Below are 23616 nucleotides of genomic sequence, written 5' to 3' on the forward strand. Positions count from 1 at the left end.
TCAGTGTCTTGCTAATATGGACATTTAACCCAGAGAATTTTCAGTGGATGCCCTTTGAAGGGTGTTAGAACCTATGTTTGGGTCAGTGAGCTCGGGAACTGTCATCACTGACTGCCGACCATGTAGCAGGCAGTGGACTAAGTGCTTTCCATTGCTTTTTCTTATGTCAGAACAAAACAGTTTTAGTTTTTGTCTTTAGAGTGTTGTAAACAGATCAATAAACCACTTTTAGTCTCAATTTAATAACCAGGGCCTGGAAATAAGACTGCTATGTCAAATGTAAGGTATTCATTGTAGTAGATTTTTACCTACTTTTTGGGTTACATCATTTTCTCTTTTCATAGTGTTGTAAATAAATTTTGTCATAATGGCATGGCACTATAATATGAAGTATTCTGCCCCTAATACCAATGTCATGTTGGATTTCCCTTGCATTTCTTCTTTGTATGTATTTTTGCATTCTCCAGTAGTTTGATTACCCACACTCATCTCTAATAGGGGGTTGATGTTCCTTATAAAAATGCAACTTTTTAAATTCATTATTGGGATAAATTAGATTTAATATTTACTGAAGTGAAAAGGATTCTAAAGAACTTGACAACTGATTGGGTGATGCAGTAGGTGATTTTATCTCTACATTTCCTTGTCTTACAGGACACACTAAACTAATTGTATCCCTGTCTCTTACTACAGACTTACTATAAGGCAATTGTACTATAGAGAGATGTTGGTCAGCCATAATATTTACCATAGTGTGAGTATTTCCAAGGGTTTAATGAGCTTGGAATCTGGCATTTCTGATGGTATTTAAGTTTAGTGTATGGTTAGTGTTTTCTCCTTTTACAAACTTACTGGTTTTTGAAGTAGCACACAGGAATCCAGTGAGGGGAAAGGATCAGAATTTGGAGAAACACTGATGTAAAAAGAGTAAGCATTCACATATTGCTACTGTGTGAAGGATTCATGGTGACTCCATATTCTTTACTCCATCATTTACTATGGGCACCAGTTTCTGGATTTTAGAATTTATTTAGCTTTGTATTTAGTGCATGTTTTAAATGTTTAGTGCTTAGTGATGAAGAATAAGGATTATGTGTTATTGCAATAACCAACACAGAAATATCTTAGTATATGCCTGTTTTTCTAAACCATAAGAACTTTTTTTGGCAGAGGAGGGAATGATGCACCTGAGATGAGTGGCTCCCTGTGCGCACAGGTGTCAAAGCTCTTCATCACATACCTCCACCAAAACCTCCCTTTTTCATAGACCATCTATAAGCATAACACCTGTCTTCACAATTGTGCTGTCATCTTAGACCTCCAAGATACAGTGTTCCTTGATGACTTCAGCTGCTGACATGAATTTTCCTCATTGTTGATGACCAGGGTAGTCCTGATTTCAAAACTTCTCTACATCTGAATGTTCATCTCTCAATTCAGTAACACGACATTGTTGTCACACATCAGCTTTTGTCATTTTTGAAAATTTCCCAACTAAGAGCATTTTTTTTTTTTCAGAATTCCCTCTCTGAATTTACTTGACCTTTCATTTCCACTGTTTGCTCTTTGTTGTCACTCCAAGCAGGGTTTCCTGCACCCATTCTTTCTCAGCCCATCTCTTTTCCAGCTGCAGCCTAGAACCAACTGTAAGCCATTTGCTTTACTCTACCACGTGCCCCTGAATTCCTTGCCTTCTAGACTTCTTTACAGGACCATTTGTTGGTCCTGAGTCCTCTCTATTGATTTTCACCAGATGTTTACTTCCATTTAAAAATTCTTTATTCTCAGGCGCCTGGGTGGCTCAGATGGTTAAGCATCTGCCTTCGGTTCAGGTCATGATCCCAGGGTCCTGGGATCGAGTCCCGCATCAGACTCCCTGCTCAGTGCAGAGCCTCCTTCTCCCTCTCCCTCTGCCATTCCCTCTGCTTGTGCTCTTCTGTCTGTCTCTCTATCAAATAAATAAAATCTTTAAAAAAATAAATAAAAATTCTTTATTCTCTTAACTCCTTTTTTAAAATTTCTCATTGATCAGTATTTCTCGGCCTTGGCTGCACATCAGAATCCCTTGGAAAGCTTTTAAAATTCTCAGTGCTCAGGCTGCACCCAGGACCTGTACTCTGGGACTCAGGCATCAGAATTTTTTTTAGTTACCCAGTTGATTCCAATGTGCAGACAGGATTGAGAACTGCTACCATAAGGCTGTCCCAAAGAGCCTTTACATTAATCAAGTTCTCAATTTTACCTTTTGCTTCTTTCACATTGACTTGTTTTCACTTTACTCAAAATATTGAGGTAGAAATCTAAACATCAATCATAAATGGTGATATTTCATGAATAGTAATTGATAAAGGCTTCTGGGAATATGAAAGAATGGATTTCAACTAGAGAAGCAAGGGATACTTAGAAGGAAATAACATTTGAAATGGAGCTACCATTTGGGAATGATGTGAACAATAATTGTTTCTTTCCCCAAAGAAAGATGTTTATTGGTAATTCAGGCAAAAAAAAAAAAAAAGGATTTAAAGTAAGAACCCTGATAAGTCGTGGATTCCTAATATTTTTCTTTTACAAGTTTTTATTTAAATTCCAGTTAACATACAGTGTATTATTAGTTTCAAGTGTAGAAGTCGGTGATTCATCACCTATGTACAACACCCAGTGCTGCTCATCACAAGTGCACTTCTTAATCCCCATCGCCCATTTAACCCATCCCCTGGCCCATCTCCCCTCTAGCAACTGAGATTGTTCTCTATACTTAAGAGTCTGTTCTAACAACAGGGTTTTATAAGGAAGTTGGTGTCCTATAGAACTTTGGTTAAGGAACTCGAAGACCAGGAATTCCAGAGGCTGTTGTAATAATCCAGGAGTGATAAAGACAAAATATGAATAAAAGCAATAGTAGGTGAATCAGGTGAGAAGAGTATAACATGGGTCACCTTCAAGGTTATGTTCTTTGATTTCATTTGCTCATTTGTGTTTTCTGCCTCATTTTTTAATGACCAGGGTATCACTGATTTCAAAACTTGTCTATACCCATAACCTTCATCTTCTGTTTATCTCCAGTGTAGCAACACAGTGGATACAGAATGGAAGGGTTAGGGTCAGGAAGGGTTAATGAAGGGTCAAGGAAGGGTCAAGGATGACTCCTGGATTTCTGGCTGGGGCACTAGGTGATGATGATGATGGCATTCAGTGAGGTAGAAAAATAGGCGAAGCAGGTTTGGGGTGGAAGAGGAGTTTCAATTTTGAGTATGCTGGATTTGAGGAATCCAAGGAATTTATGGTAATGTTCACTACACATCTGAAAGTATAGGTCTATACAAATTAAATGAGGTAAGTGAAAACATAGCAAAAGGCATGATGTATGCTAAGTACTCAATTGTGGTGATTTACTAGCAAATCAACCCACCATTGACTTTTATATTAATGATTTACTGAAATGTAAAATTTAATATTATTTTGGATTCCTCGATTTTATAGTATTCCCATGTGCAGTGCTGTATGAGTTTCTCTCTCAAAAAAGGATGGTGAGGGGGTTGTAGTGGTAATACCAATTTCAGTATAACAAGGACTTAAAAGGTAGAAACTTAATGAATCCTAACAGTAACTGAGGTATGCACTGTTGGTATCCCATTCTTTAGATGAGAAAAGTAGAGACCCACAGAGGCTAACCAATTTGCCCAGTGTTAAGCAGCTGTTATGCGGCAGGATCTATGTTTGACCTTGATCTGGTTTCACAGCTCCTGGTCTTTACCACTACGCTATAGTTAGCTTGAAAAGCTAGCGTTTAAGGAGAGAGTGTTAGATGAGTCCTGTTTAGAGGACTTAGAGGATTGGGCCTTAGAAAAAAACTCCCAGCTAAAAGGTATTGGGAGCGCTAGTGGGAGGGTAGAATAGTGGTAACTGGTGAAATCTCAATGTAATTAGTGATAAAGGAGTGTGGGTGGGTGAGGGTGTGGGCAGGATGTATCTGAGAAGGGAAAGTTGAGCTCCAAGGGAAAGCCAGCTTACAATTAGGAAGTACTGATTCTGGAATTGATCTCTTGTGTAAAAAATGAATTCGTTGGGGGAGGGCGGTCTGTGTAGCCCTTTTTTTCCTTTGCAGTTTGAGAGTGTTAAATAATTTTTATAATTCCCCCCTAATAATTATCATTCCATTTGAAAGTTCAGTGATAAGCACAGTTGCCTATGGAAAAGACCACTATGCTTTTACATTAGATGACCTGTATGTGTGCCCTTTCCCCAAGGCAGAACATCTCAGAACAACAGCCCTCAGGCCAGTAGTGGCAGCATCACTCGAAATTGTTGGAAATGCAGATTCTCAGGCCCCGCTGCAGAGCTTATGGAGTCAGAAAATTGAGGAGTATGGTGGAGGGGGGGCAGATACCTGTTTTAACAAGTCCTCCAGATGATTTTGATGAACATTCAAGTTCAGGGACCTCTGCTGGGTCTCAAAGTCAGTTTATGTTCAATAAAGAAAGTATCACATAGATGGAATCAGAATGAAAAGTATAAGTGAAGATAATTGTGCACCTTAAAGCAGTACACAGATAAAAGTTGCTATTGTTACATTAAGAGACGCATTTAGGCATATTTCATGTGCCCAGCTTCTCTGATTTGTGCATGACTTGTGCATATAAATGCTTATTCCTTTCCTCTCCCAGTTCTGGTTTCTCTGCCATCACTATTACACTGCGAAGGGATTTGTGAGAAAGCATATGAGTTCCAAAGTAGAAAGTTAGAAAAAACCCCAAAAGCAGAAAGAGCTTAGGGCAGTCCACACACTAGGTTGGGCAGCCCACACTGGATGAAGATGGTTCCTAATACCACCTATTTAGTAAAGATCTGAAAATATTAAAACAGAGGACAATAGATGAAATGCAGAAGGGAATTATATAAATTCCTAGGTTTGGGTTCATACACCCAGCTTCACAAATGAGGGAGACCTAGTGTCCATAAAAATGTAGCTGAACTATGTCTAAGCAGACCACCTGAAGGTGCATGGCATCTTCTGTGTTCATAGCACTACTGCTGCTGTAGCTAGAATTGCTCCTTTTCGTGTTAATGGTCAGATCTTACTCCAATGGCAAATTCACTGATGATTTCACTCATTCAGCCCATGTTGATCGACCTGGAAGTACAAGGGTGAACCATACAGATCCCATTGCTCTAATGGAACTTGCTTTCTGGTGGGATTAAGTTATAGTACAAATGTAATACTTTAAATGGTTGTAAGTGCTGTGGAGAAAAAAACTGAAAACAGGGCAGGAACTGTCAGAGGCAGAGTTGCAGTTTTAAATGGAGGAGGCTTCACTAAGAAGATGAACAATGGAACCAAAGACCTGGAAAGAATGCAGGCTCTGCACTGGAACACATACGTGGGAATTGCAGCATGTGTGGAGAGCCACCAGCTTAGTAAGGGGGCCTGTCACTTGAGCAGTGGTTAACCTAGAAGGTTGAACACCAGGTTAGCTGCCATTAAAAAGTCTAAGAATGGCCTTGGAAGGACTTACATTTTCTTTGGTATTATAGGGGATAGAAGTCTGTGAGAACAGGACTACTATAGGGGAAGTATTGCTACTAGGAAACAAGGGATAAGGCAGAGGCAGAGAATCCTCAGACTCCCCACTGAGTGCAAGCCCAACACAAAACTCCAATCCATGACCTTGAGATCATGACCAGAGCCGAAATCAAGAGTCAGACGCTTAAACCCATGGAGCCACCCAGGCGCCCCAGGGGAATCCAAGTTCTGAAAGGGCTCTTGGATTTGTACCTTTGAAGTCCCTCACTATGCTGAAAACCCAATGCTGGGGTTAAAAACCAACATTGTTTTTCCATGCATAGTTGCCATCTGGTGGAAAAACAAATAACTACAAGGTGTAAACTAGAGAAATTGATTCAACAAATATTTTTTGAGAGCCATTAGATGTCAGGGAGGTTGTAGTTCAGTGATTTGGGGGCTCATTTTTCTTTGACTTAGCAGGATGTTTGCTTTGAAGATTGACTTTTCAGAATTTTATTTCATTTTCATTTTGGAACTTCATTTCTCTGCTGTAAGGAACTTCATTTCTCTGCTGTAAGGAACTTCATTTCTCTGCTGTAAGGAACTTCATTTCTCTGCTGTAGGCTCCTTGCTTGTCAAGAGTAAATAACTTGGTATCCTTAAGAGTCATGTTTTAGACACGTAGAATATGAAAGGGTAGTAGCTCATTCTCTGGTATCTTGACAGTATTGTAGAAAGTAAAGCAACTTGGTTTTTAGAAATATTTTTTAAGATTTTATTTATTAGAGTGAAAGCAAGAGCAGGATAAGGAGCAGAGGGAGAAGAAGACTCCCCGCTGAGCAGGAAGCCCGATGCGGGGCTCGATCCCGGGACTCCAGAATCATGACCTGAGCCGAAGGCAGACACTTAACCAACTGAGCCACCTGTGCACCCGGTTTTTAGAAATATTCTTTCTCAATTTTCTGTGTCAACATTAGTATATCACCAGTCTTCTCAAAAGTTTCCTGAGATACTGTACCTGCAGCGAAGGGGCCAGTGTTTGTTTTCCAATCCATTGCGGATTATTTTGTAAAATAAAAATCATGTGTTTGACTTATTCTGAATTGCATAACAAAAATAATTTGGATTGATGGAGGTGTAGATGGATATGTGAGAGAAATGCTAGACTAAAATGTCATTTGTAGAATCTAGGCTGGAGGTATATGTCAGAACAAAGGCAGTTATTATGTGTTTTAACTTATGATTTCTTCACGTTCGATAAAGAACTGAGATTGGTTAAGTGATTTTTCAAACCACTACAAACCTTTCTTTCAGTTTTTCTGTGTGGACACTTTCATAACAAAATGTTAGTGTAGAATTCTGCTTTTGGATGTCAGGGCAATGTCACATCACTTGTAAGTATCTAAAAATTCTCTGTACTTAATGATGGACAGATATTAATAATTTGGGTACTGGCTTGGTCCACAGCTCACACTTCCCATAACACTGACTAAACTCTTAATTTATTCTGTAATACTAAAGTTGTGTTAAGAAGGTTGTTATCCGGGCGCCTGGGTGGCTCAGTCGTTAAGCGTCTGCCTTCGGCTCAGGTCATGATCCCAGGGTCCTGGGATCGAGTCCCGCATCGGGCTCCCTGCTCTGCGGGAAGCCTGCTTCTCCCTCTCCCACTCCCCCTGCTTGTGTTCCTGCTCTCGCTATGTCTCTGTCAAAAAAATAAAAAATAAAATCTTTAAAAAAAAAAAAAAAAAGAAGGTTGTTATCCCTCTTCCACCAGTGAGGAGACTGAGCCAGGATGCTGCAGGGTTTCTCAGCTCGTGTCACGCCCTAAACACCCGGGTCTGATTCCCCTCCAGTGTGTGTTACATTATTTCCCCGCCGACAAAAGGAGTGGCACAGAAATGAGGGTGAAGTGAACAGAATTACAGAATTGACTTTGGAATATTGTAAAGCTGGAAGACCAAGCACATATTCTTCATTCCATGTAATAAAGGATTTATTGAACATTAGATACTATGAGACTACAGAAGTAATACACTAAATTAAAATTTTTTCTGTATCATGAGGGAAAAAAATCATCTTTATAAAATAGGTAGAACAAAATAGCTCAACCCAGGAACTTAGTGTTTTTTTGGTTTTTTGGGTTTTTTTTTTTAAGATTTTTGTTAGAGAAAGCCCACAAGCAGTGGGGAGGGGCAGAGGGAGAAGCAGGCTCCCCACTGAGCAGGGAGCCTGACATGGGACTCGATCCTAGGACCCTGGGATCATGACCTGGGCCGAAGGCAGACTTAAACAACTGAGCCACCGAGGCGCCCCTTAGTGTTTTCTGTGGTACCATGAAATGTGGAATGAAATAAGAGTGAAGGGCATGGGTTGAGGGAGGGTAGCATCTTTTTTCACTTTATATATTCATACAGAAATTTACTGTAGAAATTCACATTTGCTATGTCCTAGCTTTTCCACTGTGAACTTTTTTTTTTTTTTTTTTTAACCCTAAACCATCTCAGTCTCGGGATTGGAAGGCCAGCTGGTGCCCAGTGATCTTGCTTCTCTGTGTATGTTTGTCCTTAGAGTGAGTGGCTTAGTAACTTTTTTAGTTTCAGGCTCTGTTGTTACAGGGTTAAGGAAAGTATGCCATTGGCTTAGGGAAGTTTAAGGAAATCATTGTGTTGGAAAAATACCTATAAAGAAAACTAAAGGATCTGCTATTAGCTGATACTAGATAAAAAAAAAAAAAAAACTTTCTAAAAACTCTGTAATATTGTTAAGATAATAGGAATGGCATATATTTTTAGCAATAAAAAGTTTCATATGTTTCAGATCTTTATTTGGATATAAGCTTTTCTCAATTGAACCATAAGACAATGCAAGAAGATTTTTGTAGCTTAGAGGGTTTAGATTTGCTCTAAGGGTAGTTAGGTTAGTTATAAGGAAGCGTCCTTTGAGAGCACTTGCTTTCTAGTTTAAAGATAGAGGTGTAAAGTTACCACTTAACCTAATTTATTTTTCAAATAAAAGATTGTTTGCTATCAGTTCTTTTTATCATTTTTTTCCTACATTTGATAAGGGAATGGGACTGGCTAAATCATTAGTTTCCAAACCTTTGGAATTCATGGATCAGTGAACACCAAGGTCAAGTATAGCCTTTCTGTTTTTTGCCAAGAAAGATTAACCACAATAAGAAAAAATTAACCCACAATGTATTAACATTGTACTATAAATAAGTAGCTTGTTGAACCTATGATTTCTATTATAATATTGAATAAATTTAGCTTTACTAAAATTACTTTGCCATCTACATTAACTTACACTGAATCAGGGAAAACTACATCCCACAGGGGTCAAAACACTACTTTTTGGATTCAGTAACTTTCCAAAGTACATTACTAATAAAAGGACCTCATGATTTTCTTTAAAATTTGAGTGTTGAATGATACCAGACCTTACAGAGGTTTAAAGGTGCAGGTCTAATGAAATTCATAGCCTAAGTAAGGGAGAAATACAGTGATGCTCTACAGAATTTGCTGTGGCATGAGGACAGCTATGTTTGATCCCTTCAGGGAGGATGGGGAGCTCCTCCCTGAAGGCTCAGAATAAAGAAATGGTATCAAGCAGTGAGAAGCTTCATAGAGGAGGTAGAGAGTAACCGGAGAAACTTCCACCTCCTGATTATTTTCATCCACTCATATCTGTTGCTCAGTTTAATGAACCATAAGCTGGTAAATCCCCAAATTGGATTGCATGGCAGAGGGGGGAAGAAGAGGGCTCTCAAGTGAGACCGTCTGGGCTTAAATTTTCACTTTTCCACTCTTCCACTCCTGGCTACATGATCTCTGGCATGTTTCTTTTTCCCCCTCTATGCTTTATTTTTTAAATTTTTAAAATTTTTTATTTCTTAAAGCCTTCAGAATAGATGCTAGCACCTACTTTGTGTTGTGAAGGTTAATATTCTAGCTTTTTTCAAAATGCTGTTTTAATCACGTGACTCCCTGACTTTAATGTTTGGAAAGCATTCCATGTTCTCGAGATAAAAACCAAATACCTTCCAAGGCTTATGAATCCTGTCCCTCCTCTCTAGCATCTTCTCATTCCGCTAGATCCTTACTCCCTTCACTGAAGCCCAAGGACCATTTCAAGCCCACTTAGACCAGCTGTTTCCCCCATCCACTATCCCTTGGTCTCCCCACATTTCCAAATGAATACCTCTCCATTTTCATATCTCCACTCACCTCCTTCGGGAATCCTCTGTGACCTCCTCAGATGGGTTCAGAACTTCGTTACAAACTCTCATGACTCCAGAAATTCCCAGTAGTAGTCACTAAGCTGCAGTCCTATTAGTTTCTGTAATTATTTGTTTTCCTCCAGTGTAAGTTCTGTGAAGGCAACAAACTCATGTCTTTGGCTCACTAGTACATTTCCAACACTGAGCACATTGCCCAGCACATAGTATGTTTTGACAACATATTTATGGAACAAATGGGTGAGGTATGGGGGAGGAAACTTGTCGAGTGTTGTGCTAAACAAGTGTGCCCCTTTATTGGAACAGAAACTATGTTCTCCAGAGAGGTGGAAGGGAAGACTGGAAAGGCAACTTGAAAGACTCCAGATGGATGAAGAGACTGACACAATACAGTCCCGACAGGGAACCTAATGACTGGCTTTGGGCATATGAAATGAGTTGATAAATACTGGTGTTGACAGTAGAAAATGAGAAATTGACATGTAGTGGGACTAAATCCATCACTGTTAAAAGGCTTCATGAATTGGTAACACCTGACAAATCATTTTAAAAACAGCCATTGTTTCTCTATGCAGAGCATACATTATGGGAATTAGTAGTAGTAGGTATTATTAAGGAGAAAAAGGCATCTCTTATAAGTGGGGCTCTTGTACGTTCTCCGTGTTTTTCTGGCAGAACACATGCGGGCAGCCTTCCCAGGAAGCATCTCATGGATAGCCACAATGATTTGGCAAGCAGATAATGTTCTTCTCGTCATTATACAGTCCTTCTGAAGCAAAGAAGCAATGCATGGATCAGATCAAAAGTAATGTGTGAACAATAAGTGCTTTTGTGGAAAAGTGTATTTGAAGCTTTATTTGGACAGTTGAGCAGACTTTTTGCAGATACAGTATTCTGTTGTAGTTCTCACATTTCAGTTTTGTTACTCACCATGACTTCTTTTAGTATATAAACTGAGCAGGTGGATGGAAAGCACCATTGGTGGTGCTCAGCAGGTGCCTGTACAAGATATAACTCGCTAAAATATGGAAAACTGTGACTACATGCTATGTTACAGTTTTTTTATGTCCCCTTCCTAACTCCCACACTGAACTGGTTGGGTGTTCGGTGACATTTTCACATAAAGGTCACTGATGGGACGGGCCAACATCTATGGAATTACCAATCAGAATTATGGCTGCCAGGGGTGAACCTTTGATAGGAGTGGGAGAATTTCGAGAGAAGAATAAGTACTGCTGCTTTTGGATTCCATTAGTCTCTGTTCTTCCAATTTGTGACCTTAGGCCATTACTTCACAGCCTAAATCACTTAATCTATAAAAGAAAAAGATAAAGGCGGCATAGGGTGATTGTGGGCACAAAAGGAGATAACATGTGAAGAGCTGTAGGGAGACAGAATACCCGCTCATCAGTGAGTTTGTCCATAAACAGAATTCCCAAGGCTGCTTCAGTACCAATATGGTGCCCTAGATGTACCCCAGATAGAATCTCTTTGAGGATCTTGGGCCTTAGAGCAGAAACCTGGTATATATGCATCCAAGGCTTGGAGACCAACTTCTAGGACCAGCCTCTTTACATGGCCACACTTTATCTGCCTTTAATTATTTCTGTGAAAGGATACAATATTAAGATCGTTTATATCTCCTGGGACTAAGTCCATCATTGTTAGTTCCATAACTTACAATACCTGAAAAATCTTTAAAAACTATCATTTCTGCAGTTACAGCAGATTGGCATTTATGCATTGTTTTTAAACAATATGCATTTTTCTTCACAAAACTAGTTTTTCTTTCCTCTGTGACATTACTCAGGCATCCTTCTGAGATGTCTTTCTCTCTCCCATTCATGTGGACAAGATCTATGTCTTAGGTTAAGCATATAATTAAAAATCAGTAAATCTTAGTGGTTAATTAAAGTTATGCAAGTACATGGGTGGGGAAATAACCATCCATACCATTAATTCCCTCCTCATTAGCTCATTCCGTGGATATTTTCTAAGTGCTTGCTCTTAGTGCTTGGACTGGTGGTAGGCACTAAGATATAGTGGAGAGTGAAACCATCTTTGGCTTCATGGGACTTACACTCTAGTGAGTAAAAAAAAATGGCACTAGAACCCACACTTAATTATCACAATTACAAGGTGATAAGTACTTTAAAGGAGAAAAAGGGTACTGGGATTACATACAACACAGGATCAGGCTGATTCAAGGCAATTGGGGAAGGAATCACTAAAGAAGGTTGATGGAGTGGGATCTGATGCATTATTAAGGGATAATTAGATGATGGTGAGATGGACAGTGTGAAGTTTTGGAAAGAAGACGAGTGGAGCTAGTGCATGGAGAATGAGCAAGGGAGAATGCCTAGTGATGAAGCCAGAGTGGTAGTTTGGAGCTATTTGAAGTAGGACCTTGGTGGACAATTTTGGTGGAAAGTCAGTGAAGAATTTGTAAGCTGGAGAAGGATTGAAATGACCAGATTAAAAGAACAAAAACCAAAAACAAACAAACAAAAAACACTAGTTTGATACTACTGAAGGGAAAAAGTTGGGGAAATGGGAGTTGGGTGGCTTTTAGGAAAATTTGTGAGGCAGGAAGGCTAGTTAAGAGGCTATTGCTCTTAGCCAGCTGAGACAGAATGAGGGGCATGAAGAACTCTTGTGGGCACAAGAAGAGGCAAAGATGATCTGAGAGGAATTTAGGGGCTGGTAGGATCATCAGGGTTTAGTGACAAGTTGTAAGTTGGGAAATAAACATGGAGAAGATGGAGGAGTTGAGAATGGTTTCCAGGTCTCAAAAGAAGTAGGATCTGACATTCACTGAAGCAGACAGAAGGCAGAGCAAACAATAGGAAAAGTCATGCATTCCATTATGAGATTTGTCCCACTGGCACCCTAACCTTACAAGTAAGGAGCTATTGGTTGGTATTAGCCATGTCTGCAGCTTGAGTGATACGAGGATCATTTGTTGGATCGCACTTTGTGATGGTGTCAGAATTGGGAGCATGTGCAAAGTGGATGCTCGTCAGCACAGAATCCCAAAGGGGAGCACGGAAGAGAAAAGCAGCCTTCTTATGATGATGGTAGGCCTTCCTTTCCTATACTTCGGATCAGAGGAGGACTGTTGCTTACTCCTGCTTTCAGATCATTACTTTTTCCTTCCTCATGCAAACTCTCTCTTGTCTTCTGGAGTGTATTCCTTTCAGTCATACCACATCTTATACGTTCGGTTTTTTAGTGTGTATCCATCTCCTGGTTCCTCTCACACAGGCATCCATAGCTCAGGAAATCTGGGAGCTAGATGCCTGTCTAATCTTCTTTAGCTTCAAGAGAATTCAATGTCTATAGATAGTCCTTACTTTCTTCAACGAATCTTTATTCAGCTCTAATTATAGGACAGGCTCCATATTAGGCACTGGATTCAGAGGCATACAAAACTGAGTGTCTGCTCTGGTGGTACATACTTTCTATTTTGGGGAGACAAATATGTATCTGGTGCCATGTACTAAAAAGAAAACTAGAGCAAGATAAAAGGGTAAGAATGACAAATAGGCGGGGGTGCGGTGGGGGGGACTTCTTTCGGAAAAATGATATAACGGAGACCCACATGAAGCAAGAGTAAACTGTGTGGGTATATGAATGTATTATGTATTGCTGTATAACAAATTATCCCAGAATTTAGCAACTTAAAATGATAAATATGTACTTGTCATCTCACAGTACCTCAGCATTAGGAACCAGGGAGTAGCTTTTAGCTGATGTTTCTGCTTCGGGTCTCACATCAAATTGCAATCCTAATCTCAGGAGGGCCACATCGTCATTATTTTGTCATCCATACCTTAAACTACCTCTCTTTCCTGACTTGTCTCCCTCCTTGCCTAAATGCAGTTTCCCAGTCCAGCTTCTTGCTTCTCTCTCATTCCCTTTTTTTATTCCTGCTTCCTAAAAGAAAAGATGTTTGCTGTCTTAATTTTGGCAACTTGTCCTCTTTCGTCTCCTGTAGATGGGCTCCCACTCTCTTCCACACCAGGAAGTCTCTGTCAAAGGTGACCTCTGGTGATAAAGACCAGTCTGTTCTTAATTTAGTTGATTTCTCTTGTGGCATTTGATTCTCTTTCTCTTGAGATGCTCTCCCCTCTTGATCGCTATTATGGTATTTTGCCTTCTACTTCTCTGACACTACCAGCCTCTCTTGGATCAAGCTCTTCTGCCAGTTGTTTAAATGTTGGTATTTCTTAGAGTCTTGTTCTTGACTCTGTTTTTAGTTTACTTTGTCTTCAAAGCTGACCCCTACCAAAACTAAGCTAATAATCCCTGATCCCCCCCGCCCCCCCCCCACAAATATGTTGTTCATCTGTATTCTTCTTTGGTTAATGGAATCTAGGCACCCCAGTTTAAAAAAAAATCATCAAAATTTTCCTGCCTTTCTACATTCTGTAAATAACCAACATATGTTAATTCTGTCTTCTCTAATTCCCTCTTGCCTCTCCCTAGTTCTCTAGCCCATGACCTTTGCCCTAGGTCCTTCCTATTTTTACCTGGTCTGCTGTACTTGTTGGATAACTCATATCCCAATCTCTGTTCTGGTTTATTTTCATCTACCCTTGATGCTGCCACCAGTTTTTTTGTGTAACTCTTGTTTCTCAGCATGTTAATACCTGGGTTGCCCAGGCATCACTGACTCTCAGTTATCAGAGAGAGCTCAGATCCCTTGCTTGGCACACAGTGCATTTTGCCATCTGGTCTCTGTTGGTCTGCTTGGCACAACTTTTGCTCCCCTCACCCTTAAATTTAATGCTCCTGCAGGATGGAAGTTCTTACATTGCCCTCAAAAGGCCATGCTGTTAATGCCTCTGTGCTTTTTATTTCTGTTGTTTTCCTGAAATGTGTTTTCTCCCTTTTCCCCTTCAACCCACAGGTCATTCAAATCACAGGTCCCTGTGTTTGTTTTGTGCCCCATTTATCCTCAACCTTGTTCCTAGACAATGGAGTTCATAACTTACTTTTCTTTACTCCCCTTCAATAGGCTGCCATTCTTGTTCTTACTGTATTATTTATCCTGTCTCTCTCTGGTTGTGTGAGCTTTGAGGGCAGGGTCTCTGGCCCATTCACTCTTCTGTCCCCTCAGTACTTAGCAAAAGGCCTGACACAAGGTTACTTAGTAAGTATCCATAAATAACATGTAATTTGACTGAGTTAGTATGGTTTTAGGTAGGGTTTTATAGGAGAGTTAACACTCCAAAGACTTATTATTAAACTTTCTTCAAAAAACATTGTTGGGTTACTTGGTAGAATTGAGGGCTGAGTTAGGCAGAAGTTGAGAAAAAATAAAAATCCCTGCCAACTTAAAAGTATTAGATACCAAGTAATTAAAAGCTTTTTCTGAAGCCAACATTAAGGTATTTATATTGCACATTAAACATATCTTGCTGTTCCAGCTTTGTACGCAATTACCAAATTTTTAAAAGTTGTTTATCTCAACTCTAAATACTCTCCCATAGAAAGAATGTTACTTATATTTCTGTATCGGGGTGCAGTCTGGAGACAGAAACCACACAACTGAGTAGGGAAAATTTAATCAGTGAGAGATTGGTTGCAATGGGTAAGGAAAACTGGAGAATATAGGAGTAGTAGATATAGGGAGCACAGCATCCAGGGAAGGAACAAATCTGGAAGATGTGGGGCTCCCCACATCTCAAAGCCTGGGATCCAGACCTCATTGGAGAAGATGTGGCATGTCCTACTGCATGGCAGAGAGTTTGACTGAAGTGCCACGCTAATGGGACACCTGGGGAGTCTGCCTTCTGAGGTGCGGCCCTGTAGAACTCACTGGGGATCTGCCAGTGGGGGTGGTGCCCTAGGAAGCCACCCTCAGGCTGGGATAAGCTGCCCACGTGTTCGTGCCACGTGCCTGCAGGTGTGAGAAGGGAGGCCTTCTTCCCCCTTTCTTCCTCCCCCCAACACTTTGTGAAGTTGCACTAACTGACACAGGCAGGGTACTGGGAGGGCAGCACAGAAGAGTAATAAATTGACGTCTTTGATTCCTGAGCTTCCATATGTTCCCATTTAACAATATAAAAGTCTCATAGGAATTAGGAAAAAATACGTGTATATATAATTTATCTTGAATTCTAGTACCCAGTGAGAGTTGTGCAATGAAATGAGGGTGGCAAAGGAGATGAAATCACCCTTAATGTGTCCCAAGTAGGGTTAATGGTATTCTTGGACAAAGTACATTATGGAATATGTTTTCGTTCATCTGCATAAAGTAAAGGCATTATTCTTACACCTGTCTCTTAAGAATTAGTTTCAGCTTAGAAACAGAAAATAAGTCTTTTCTATACTGACTGAGGCACAGCTGATAGACAGGAAATGTGTGTATGTGTTAAATGTTTGCCCAGTGTAGAATTTACAACCCCTATTTCAGTACATTAGCCAAAATGTTCGAGAGTCAGGAATCCTCTGGCCATTGAGCAAAGATAGGAAACAACATTTTGGGTGAATGACTCTAAAAGGGGAGAAATCAAATATTGGGGAAAAGTTTGGAGTCAGGTGACGGTCACTGGGACCAGTGAGGCCACTTTATACGGAACATGTGTGCTGCTTACCCACACGCCAGACAGACATGATGATAGTCCAGTCCAAGTAGTGGGGTCCTAACTCAGTACCATTATTCCAAGTCAGTTTTTAGGGTAAAAGTTGACATGGATTTTTGTTTCATAAGCTTAACAGCTCTAACTCATGGGGACTGCACTGAATAATCCTATAGGCTCTTCTAGGAGAATTTTTTGTTGTCATAGGAAAAATAGGAATAAAAGCAGTGTTACCTGCTTTGAAGAGGATTCTTAGGACTGTTGATGACGGAATAGATATTTAATGAATCTTGACTGATATTTATTGATATTTGGGTCTGTAACTTAGAAGAAAGGAGAGTTCTAAGGCCAACTCTGATGTTTTGCACAGTAAGACCTTATTATTACTCATCTCTTCCTGTCAATTTCATGAACCTCTCTCTCTCTCTCTCTCTTTCTGTGGTTGTCTTTGTATGTTATTGCCTGGTACTAGGGAACATCTAGATATTTCTTACAGATTTTGCTTTTCTGTCATCCATTCTTACCGGCTCTGAGACATGTGCAAGAAGTTGGGGGACTGGTGAAGTCTGGGATGGGGGGAACGGTTGCACCCTAATCCCCCAGCTATGGAGCAGCTTTGATTAAGTTATACATGCTGGGTACTGACTTGGATACCAGCTATTGACCTTCAGATCCTCATTCAAATAATTGAGAACCCCCTCCCTGCTGAAAAACTAGCCAGAACTCTAAAGTACAGATAAAGAAGTTGAGTTTACATCTCCAATTAACTTCTTAACTCTGAAAGGATTCAGTTGCAGAGATGCCCATGACCTTCAGGTGGGGGTGCATGTAGTTCAGGTTGGCTCATCATATGATTTCTTAGCTTTCATTACTGCCTCTTGTAAACATTTCATCATTTTAGAAGATTGGGGTCCTTCTTTATGTCATTATTTACCATATGTTATAAAACATTTTAAATCATTGTGGAATACTTGGTGTCATAATTCTGGCTGGATTGTTAAAAGCAAGGACTGTTAGTGTTCCTGCCTAATTGTAAATGGGTTTTTTGTCTGTTTTTTGTGTCTCCTAGGTTTTTCTGAAGAGTGATCGAGTGGCCAGAATGGTTCAGAGTGGAGGGTGTTCTGCTAATGACTTCAGAGAGGTGTTTAAGAAAAACATAGAAAAACGTGTGCGGAGTCTGCCAGAAATTGATGGCTTGAGCAAAGAGACGGTGCTTAGTTCATGGATAGCTAAATATGATGCCATTTACAGAGGTGAAGAGGATATGTGCAAACAGTCCAATAGAATGGTCCTAAGTGCTGTGTCTGAACTTATTCTGAGCAAGGAGCAACTCTATGAGATGTTTCAGCAGATTCTGGGTATTAAAAAACTAGAACACCAACTCCTTTATAATGCATGTCAGGTAAGTGGTCCATATTTCCCATTCCCCCACCTGGCTCAGAATGAACATCAAATATTTACAAGCCTATGAAAATGTACATTTTATAATCACTTTGCCTGCAAAGTTGAGTGAAAATGAATTTTAATAAATTGAGTAGTGGTATTTGAAAGAAACTTTGAAAGAGTTATTTGATGGAGGGAGAAGAGTATCAGTACATTCTATCCTGTAAGTAATCGTTCCCATGTGCCTTATGTTAGGACATCAGATTTTCACCTATTGGGTACATAAGGGGAATACCCCAAATAATAAAATGAAAATCAGCTGTTATCTAAAAAAGCTGGGCAATTTATAATAAGGAGGTATTCTTGAGTGCAAAATAATTTTTTTCATAGTTATGCTGGTCTTCTGAGTTCTATGAAATTGAAACTTCCAGAATTTCTTTAACCCAGCCGGATAGAAATGAATGAAGATGTTGCTGAATTATGTAATTTAGAGATGACCAAATAAAAAATACTTTTTCTCTTCAGTTGTTATTCGATTCATACATAGGACAAATTGAATAAAATGTCATGTTCCACATCTTTCATCTTTGGGCCCTATGATTTGTCTAATAATGTATCCATTTCATGTTTGCATTTTGTTTATGTTAGTGGTATAAATTATTTAACTATGCCCTAATATACAATTTAAATAGACAAAATTCAGGCATTTTGAAATTTGTGCATTAGAGTTACACTTCTATAATGTACATACATTTACCTTTATTTTTAATCTTTTCACAAATCTCTTAATTTCTGCTTTCTATGTGTATCATTTGCTTTGCATTACTAACTTGTGAATCACTTCAAATGAATAAATTGACAGGTAATAGTAAAGCAATGTAGCATCTTAACCCTGTGAACAATTCATGCATTCATCATAATTGTTTTCATTATTATTAAACCAGGTAGCTATTTGATAATAGTGGCAGATGATTATAAAACCACAATCTTCTGTTTTAAAAGATTAATACAACTGGGACTTTGTATTTTTAATGAAACAGTAACTCACTTGTACAGCTAAATATTGATGAACATGACTTGTTAAATTCAGATTCACACATTTGGCAGATATTTATTGAGTATTTATTCAAGTTTTTGACTTGCTGGGTGTTGGGGAAACCAAGCTGAGCAAATGAAGATATTTGTTCTCCATATCTCGATATGCTGAAGCCTAGTAGAGCAGATGGATCTCTAAAATGAGTTATAACAACTGCATTGAAACTTATACTGGGTGTTACAGGGTCATAACATCCACTGACGTCGGGTTTTTTTTTTAATAAGTGCAGCAGTGTTATGTTTTTTTATGTAATTAACTCCTTTATCATTGTATAAAATCCCTCTTTATCCCTGATAATTATTTTTTTTTTCTGAAGTCTGCTTTGTCTTAAACTAATACGGCTACTCCAGCTTTCTTTTGATTAGTTAGCCTGGTGTCTTTCTCTGTTTACTGTTAACCTATCTGATTCCTTGTGTTTAAAGTGGGTTTCTAGTGCACAGCATTGAATTGCCTCTTGGTTTTTTTTTTGTTTGTTTGTTTTTTTCTTTTTAATCCAGTCAGACATCTCTGTCTTTTAATGGCTATGTTTAGACTATTTATATTTAAAGTGATATAGTTGGCTGAAGTTCTACAGTCTTAGTTAAGGGTTGTCACTTCCTTGGATTTGTCATTTGTCCCTTGTCCCCTTCCCCACCCATTTCTGCCTTCTCTCATTTGAATTGAGCATTTTATGTGATTCAATTTTATGTGATTTTCCTTTGATGTACTACCTGTTTTTTGGGTTTTTTTTTTTTTTTTTAACTTGGTTAGTAGTTTAGTGGTGGCTCTAGGGTTTACAGACTACATTTTAAAATATTCAAGTCCATATTCAAATAACATTATAAGTCTTCAAATGTAGTACAGCTGTCCTAGAATAGAGAATTCCCAATTCCTCCCTCCCATCCCTTGTGACATCTGTCATTTATTTCACTGATACTTCTGTCCTTCATTACCGTGATGTTTTTATCATCTAGTGCATTGTTACTATTATTGCTTTAAATGGTTAATTTTTAGATATTGAGAATAAGAAAACAAGAAAAATAAAAATTTTAGTATTTTACCTTCATTCCTTCTCCTGATACTCTTTGTGTAGACCCAAGTTTCTGACTGGTGTCATTTTCCTTATTTTTCTGAAAAGCTTCTTTAAATACCTCTTGCAAGGCAGGACGACTGGTGATGAGGTTCTCAGTTTTTGTTTGTCTGTTTTTCCTTCATGTATAAAGGATAATTTCACTGAATATAGGATCCTCAGTTAGCCTTTTTTTCTCTTTCAACACTCTGAAGTTTTCAATTCATGCTTTTCTTGCTTGCATGCTTTCTGATGAGAAGTCTGAAGCTCCTGTGTTCTGACTTCAGTATTTTCTCCTTGTCTTAGTTTCCTGAGTTTGAGTATGATATGCCTAGGGATAGGCTTTATGATTCTCTTGCTTGGCATTCTCTGAACTTTCTGTTTCTGTGGGTTGGTGTCTGTCGTTCAGTTTGCGGAAAATTCTCGGCCGTGATTACTTCAGATTTTCCTTCTGTCCCATTCTCACCTCCTCCTTGTAGTCCAGTTATATTTGTGTCACCCATATTTGATATTGTCCCGCAGTTATGGGATGTTTGTTTTTGTTTTTTTTCTCCTTGCATTTGAGATTGGGAAGTGTATGTTGACCTTTCTTCAAGTTCACTGACTCTTCCTCAAAATCCTCAGGTCTGCTGATGAGCCCATCAAAGGCTGTGTTCGTTTGTGCTAGTGTTACTAACCTCTAGCATTTCTCTTTGAGTCTTTCTTGGAGTTCCCATCTACTTATTTACATTACCCATCTGTTCTTGCATGTTTTTAACTTTTTCCATTAGAGCCCTTAATTTATTAATCTAAGTTAAACTCCTTTTTTTTTTTTTTTTAATAACTATAACATCTCTGTCACCACTAAATCCCATTGGGATGCTTGCTTTGTCTCTCCAGTCTGTTTCTTTTTCTCTTTTGGCATGTTTTGTAAGTTTTTTTTTTTGAAAGCCAGGCCTGTTGTATCAGATTATAAGAACTGAGGTATATTTGCCTTTAGTGTGAGGATTTACATTAATCTGACTGGAAGGTAGGCTGTGTTTAATGTTTATTGTAATGTTTGTAGGTACAAGAAGCTTCAAATTCTCCTAATGTCCTTTTGACTTGAGGCTTTCCTGAGTATTCATCTTCAGAAAGAGTCTTACAGCCCCTCCGCTGTTACCCTGGAGCTGTGTTGGTGCTGTGGTAGAGTGCTGGGGAGTAGGGACTGTTCTACAGTCTGACTGCATCTTGGATTTTTAGTAGGCCTAGGTCTCGGGGCTGTAGCCTTCACAAGTGTTTCTGTCCCTTGTCTAGGAGTATGGCTTCCCTTCCCACCATATGCCTTATTCCCTTCCTCGCTTAAAGGATATCCAGTCTGTTTCCTTGAAGTTGTGCCTCCTCTTCACTCAGGTGTAGAAGAGATCAGAAGGCTGCAAAAGACTGCAGAGGGTAGCCTTTTCTCTCTGCAGCAGGGACAATTATTCAGTGTTTCCTTTTGGCAAAATCCACCCCCCTTTGTTAGGTAGAAGAATATGGGAGGTTTAACAGTGGCTTTTCTTCCCTTCTTCCTGCCAAGTCCACATGGGCATCTTTCTTGGATCCCTACAATGAGAACTTGGTGGGATTACTATAGACGCCCCCTTCTGATGACAGCACCAGGAGTTTCTCACTCTCTGCACTAAGCTTCTAGTAATTTGTCCAAATTGCTTGTCAAGTAAGTAGTCCTACTCTTCATGGCCTCCACTGACTTCTGTTTCCAATATTACACCTCTCTGGTTTTGATTGTGTCTCCAGGTGTTGGGTTAGTGGTTTGCCCTGCAACCTTAGTTCTCTGACAAGTCCAAGAAAAGTCATTGATTTTCAGGCTGTTTAGCTCTTTATTTTAAGAATGGGAGTGATGACTTCGAATCTCTTTACAGGTCTGAGCTCAAACTGCAATTCCTTTGGTTCTGAGATTTGAAAAGCCCTTAAGGGTTATTTCTTTGATAGACTTGAGAAAAATTACAAAAAATACTTGTATAAATAAAGGAAGAGCTTTACTTTGGAGTAACAATCATTTTATGAAATCAATGAAATAATGAAAATGGACGAAAACAGCTGAGATTCTTTTTTCTTTCTCAAGGGCATATGTATCTTATTTGTTCTTCCATTGTATTTCAACAGAGGTCTAAAAAGAAAAGGTGATAGAAAACACACATAGTAGACTGCCCTTTACAGGAAAGGAATAGTCGGAGAAGAGGAATAGTGGAGCAGGGGTTGGGGGAGTGGAGAAAGGACCTTAAAGCTAGCTGAGCTGTTGGAACCTGGCTCCAGGTACAGGTTGGTGAAATTTATTCCACTTTCCTGACATCTCAGGAAAGGCTTGGAGACTTACTAACTGTAACTCTTCTGTATTTGTTCACCCTTAGCTGGTCCCTTGTTTTTTGCTGGTAGGGTCCCCCTAGGAAATCTCTCAGATATCTGCTTGCTTCAGGGTCAGAAGCTCTGCATCCAGAGCTGTTCTGCTAAGATGTGCAGGATGGCAACAGCCAGACAGTCCCTGGTACTTGAGAAAGGAAAAACCGGAATGTGAAGGGAACGGCACCAGAGCCGCAGCCTGATGCCACCCGAGCTTCGTGTGGTCGCAGTCTCATCCCAGAGCTGTAGGATCAGCATCAGGAATGGAAAAACGGAAAAGCAGAGGTGGTTACATTATGTTTGATTAGAGCCAGGAACTTAGTAATTATCAAAGTTAAGGCATGAAAGTAAAACCTGAATGTAGAGGATATCACAAATTATAAAACTAGGGATAATTGAAAGAAAAATTATTACGTTTCCAAAAAATTAAGAACGATCCAGATATTTCGTAGATTAGCTTTTGTGCTAGTAAAACCACCTGCCACACTTTGGATTCTTTGGTTTGAGAGAAATGTGTTTGTATTGCTGCACATTTACAGAACAAAGCATTAGGTAACAAAGGAAGGAGCTCATTCTAAAATGAGCAACATAACAATATAAGAATCTGATATTGTTAGCCATGATTTACTTGACTAGAAGTATAGTGAAGTAACAGAACAGAAGGAAAGTCTGTTCGTGAAAAGTTTAATTTCAGAGTAGTTTTAAGGAAATGCAGTGAATTTCAAGTAAATATAGTTATACCTTTAAAGAAACAGTTGATATTAAAGGAATGTACTTTATAATCTTAAGTTAAAAATTTTTTCACCTATTTTTTAATAAAATGCTGCTACTTAAGTGGTACTAGTAATCAGCTGCCTTTGAACAAAAAATAGGTTATTTAAAGATTATTTTAAAATGTGACAAAGGGGGGCGCCTGGGTGGCTCAGTTGGTTAGGCGACTGCCTTCGGCTCAGGTCATGGTCCTGGAGTCCCGGGATCGAGTCCCGCATCGGGCTCCCTGCTCGGCAGGGAGTCTGCTTCTCCCTCTGACCCTCCTCCCTCTCATTCTCTCTCTCTCAAATAAATAAATAAAATCTTTAAAAAAATAAAAAATAAAAAAAAATAAAATAAAATGTGACAAAGGGTGTAATACATTATGTTCAAGTCATTTAGTTAACTTAGTCTCCATAATCATGTACAAATATAATAAGAAATTATGTGGAGTGGGCGCCTGGGTGGCTCAGATGGTTAAGCGTCTGCCTTCGGCTCAGGTCACGATCCTGGAGTCCCGGGATCGAGTCCCGCATCGGGCTCCCTGCTCGGCAGGGAGTCTGCTTCTCCCTCTGACCCTCCTCCCTCTCCTGCTCTCTGTCTCTCATTCTCTCTCTCTCAAATAAATAAATAAAATCTTAAAAAAAAAAAAAA

The 23616-nt window shown here is 39.3% G+C and overlaps 1 protein-coding gene across 9 annotated transcripts in view; it reads left to right on the forward strand.

Annotated features, from left to right (window-relative positions):
- CADPS2 (calcium dependent secretion activator 2) overlaps positions 1 to 23616 on the forward strand; it is a 495106-nt gene that overhangs the window by 148031 nt on the left and 323459 nt on the right. For all 9 annotated transcript variants that reach the window (XM_081800170.1, XM_081800179.1, XM_081800171.1 and 6 more), the window contains exon 3: positions 17397 to 17729. In XM_081800170.1, the coding sequence (XP_081656296.1) occupies positions 17397 to 17729 (333 nt within the window). The remainder of the gene's footprint in view (positions 1 to 17396; positions 17730 to 23616) is intronic.

This window comes from Leptonychotes weddellii, chromosome 12, assembly GCF_054177405.1.
Source record: "Leptonychotes weddellii isolate Sample4059 chromosome 12, ASM5417740v2, whole genome shotgun sequence".
Classification (NCBI taxonomy): domain Eukaryota; kingdom Metazoa; phylum Chordata; class Mammalia; order Carnivora; family Phocidae; genus Leptonychotes; species Leptonychotes weddellii.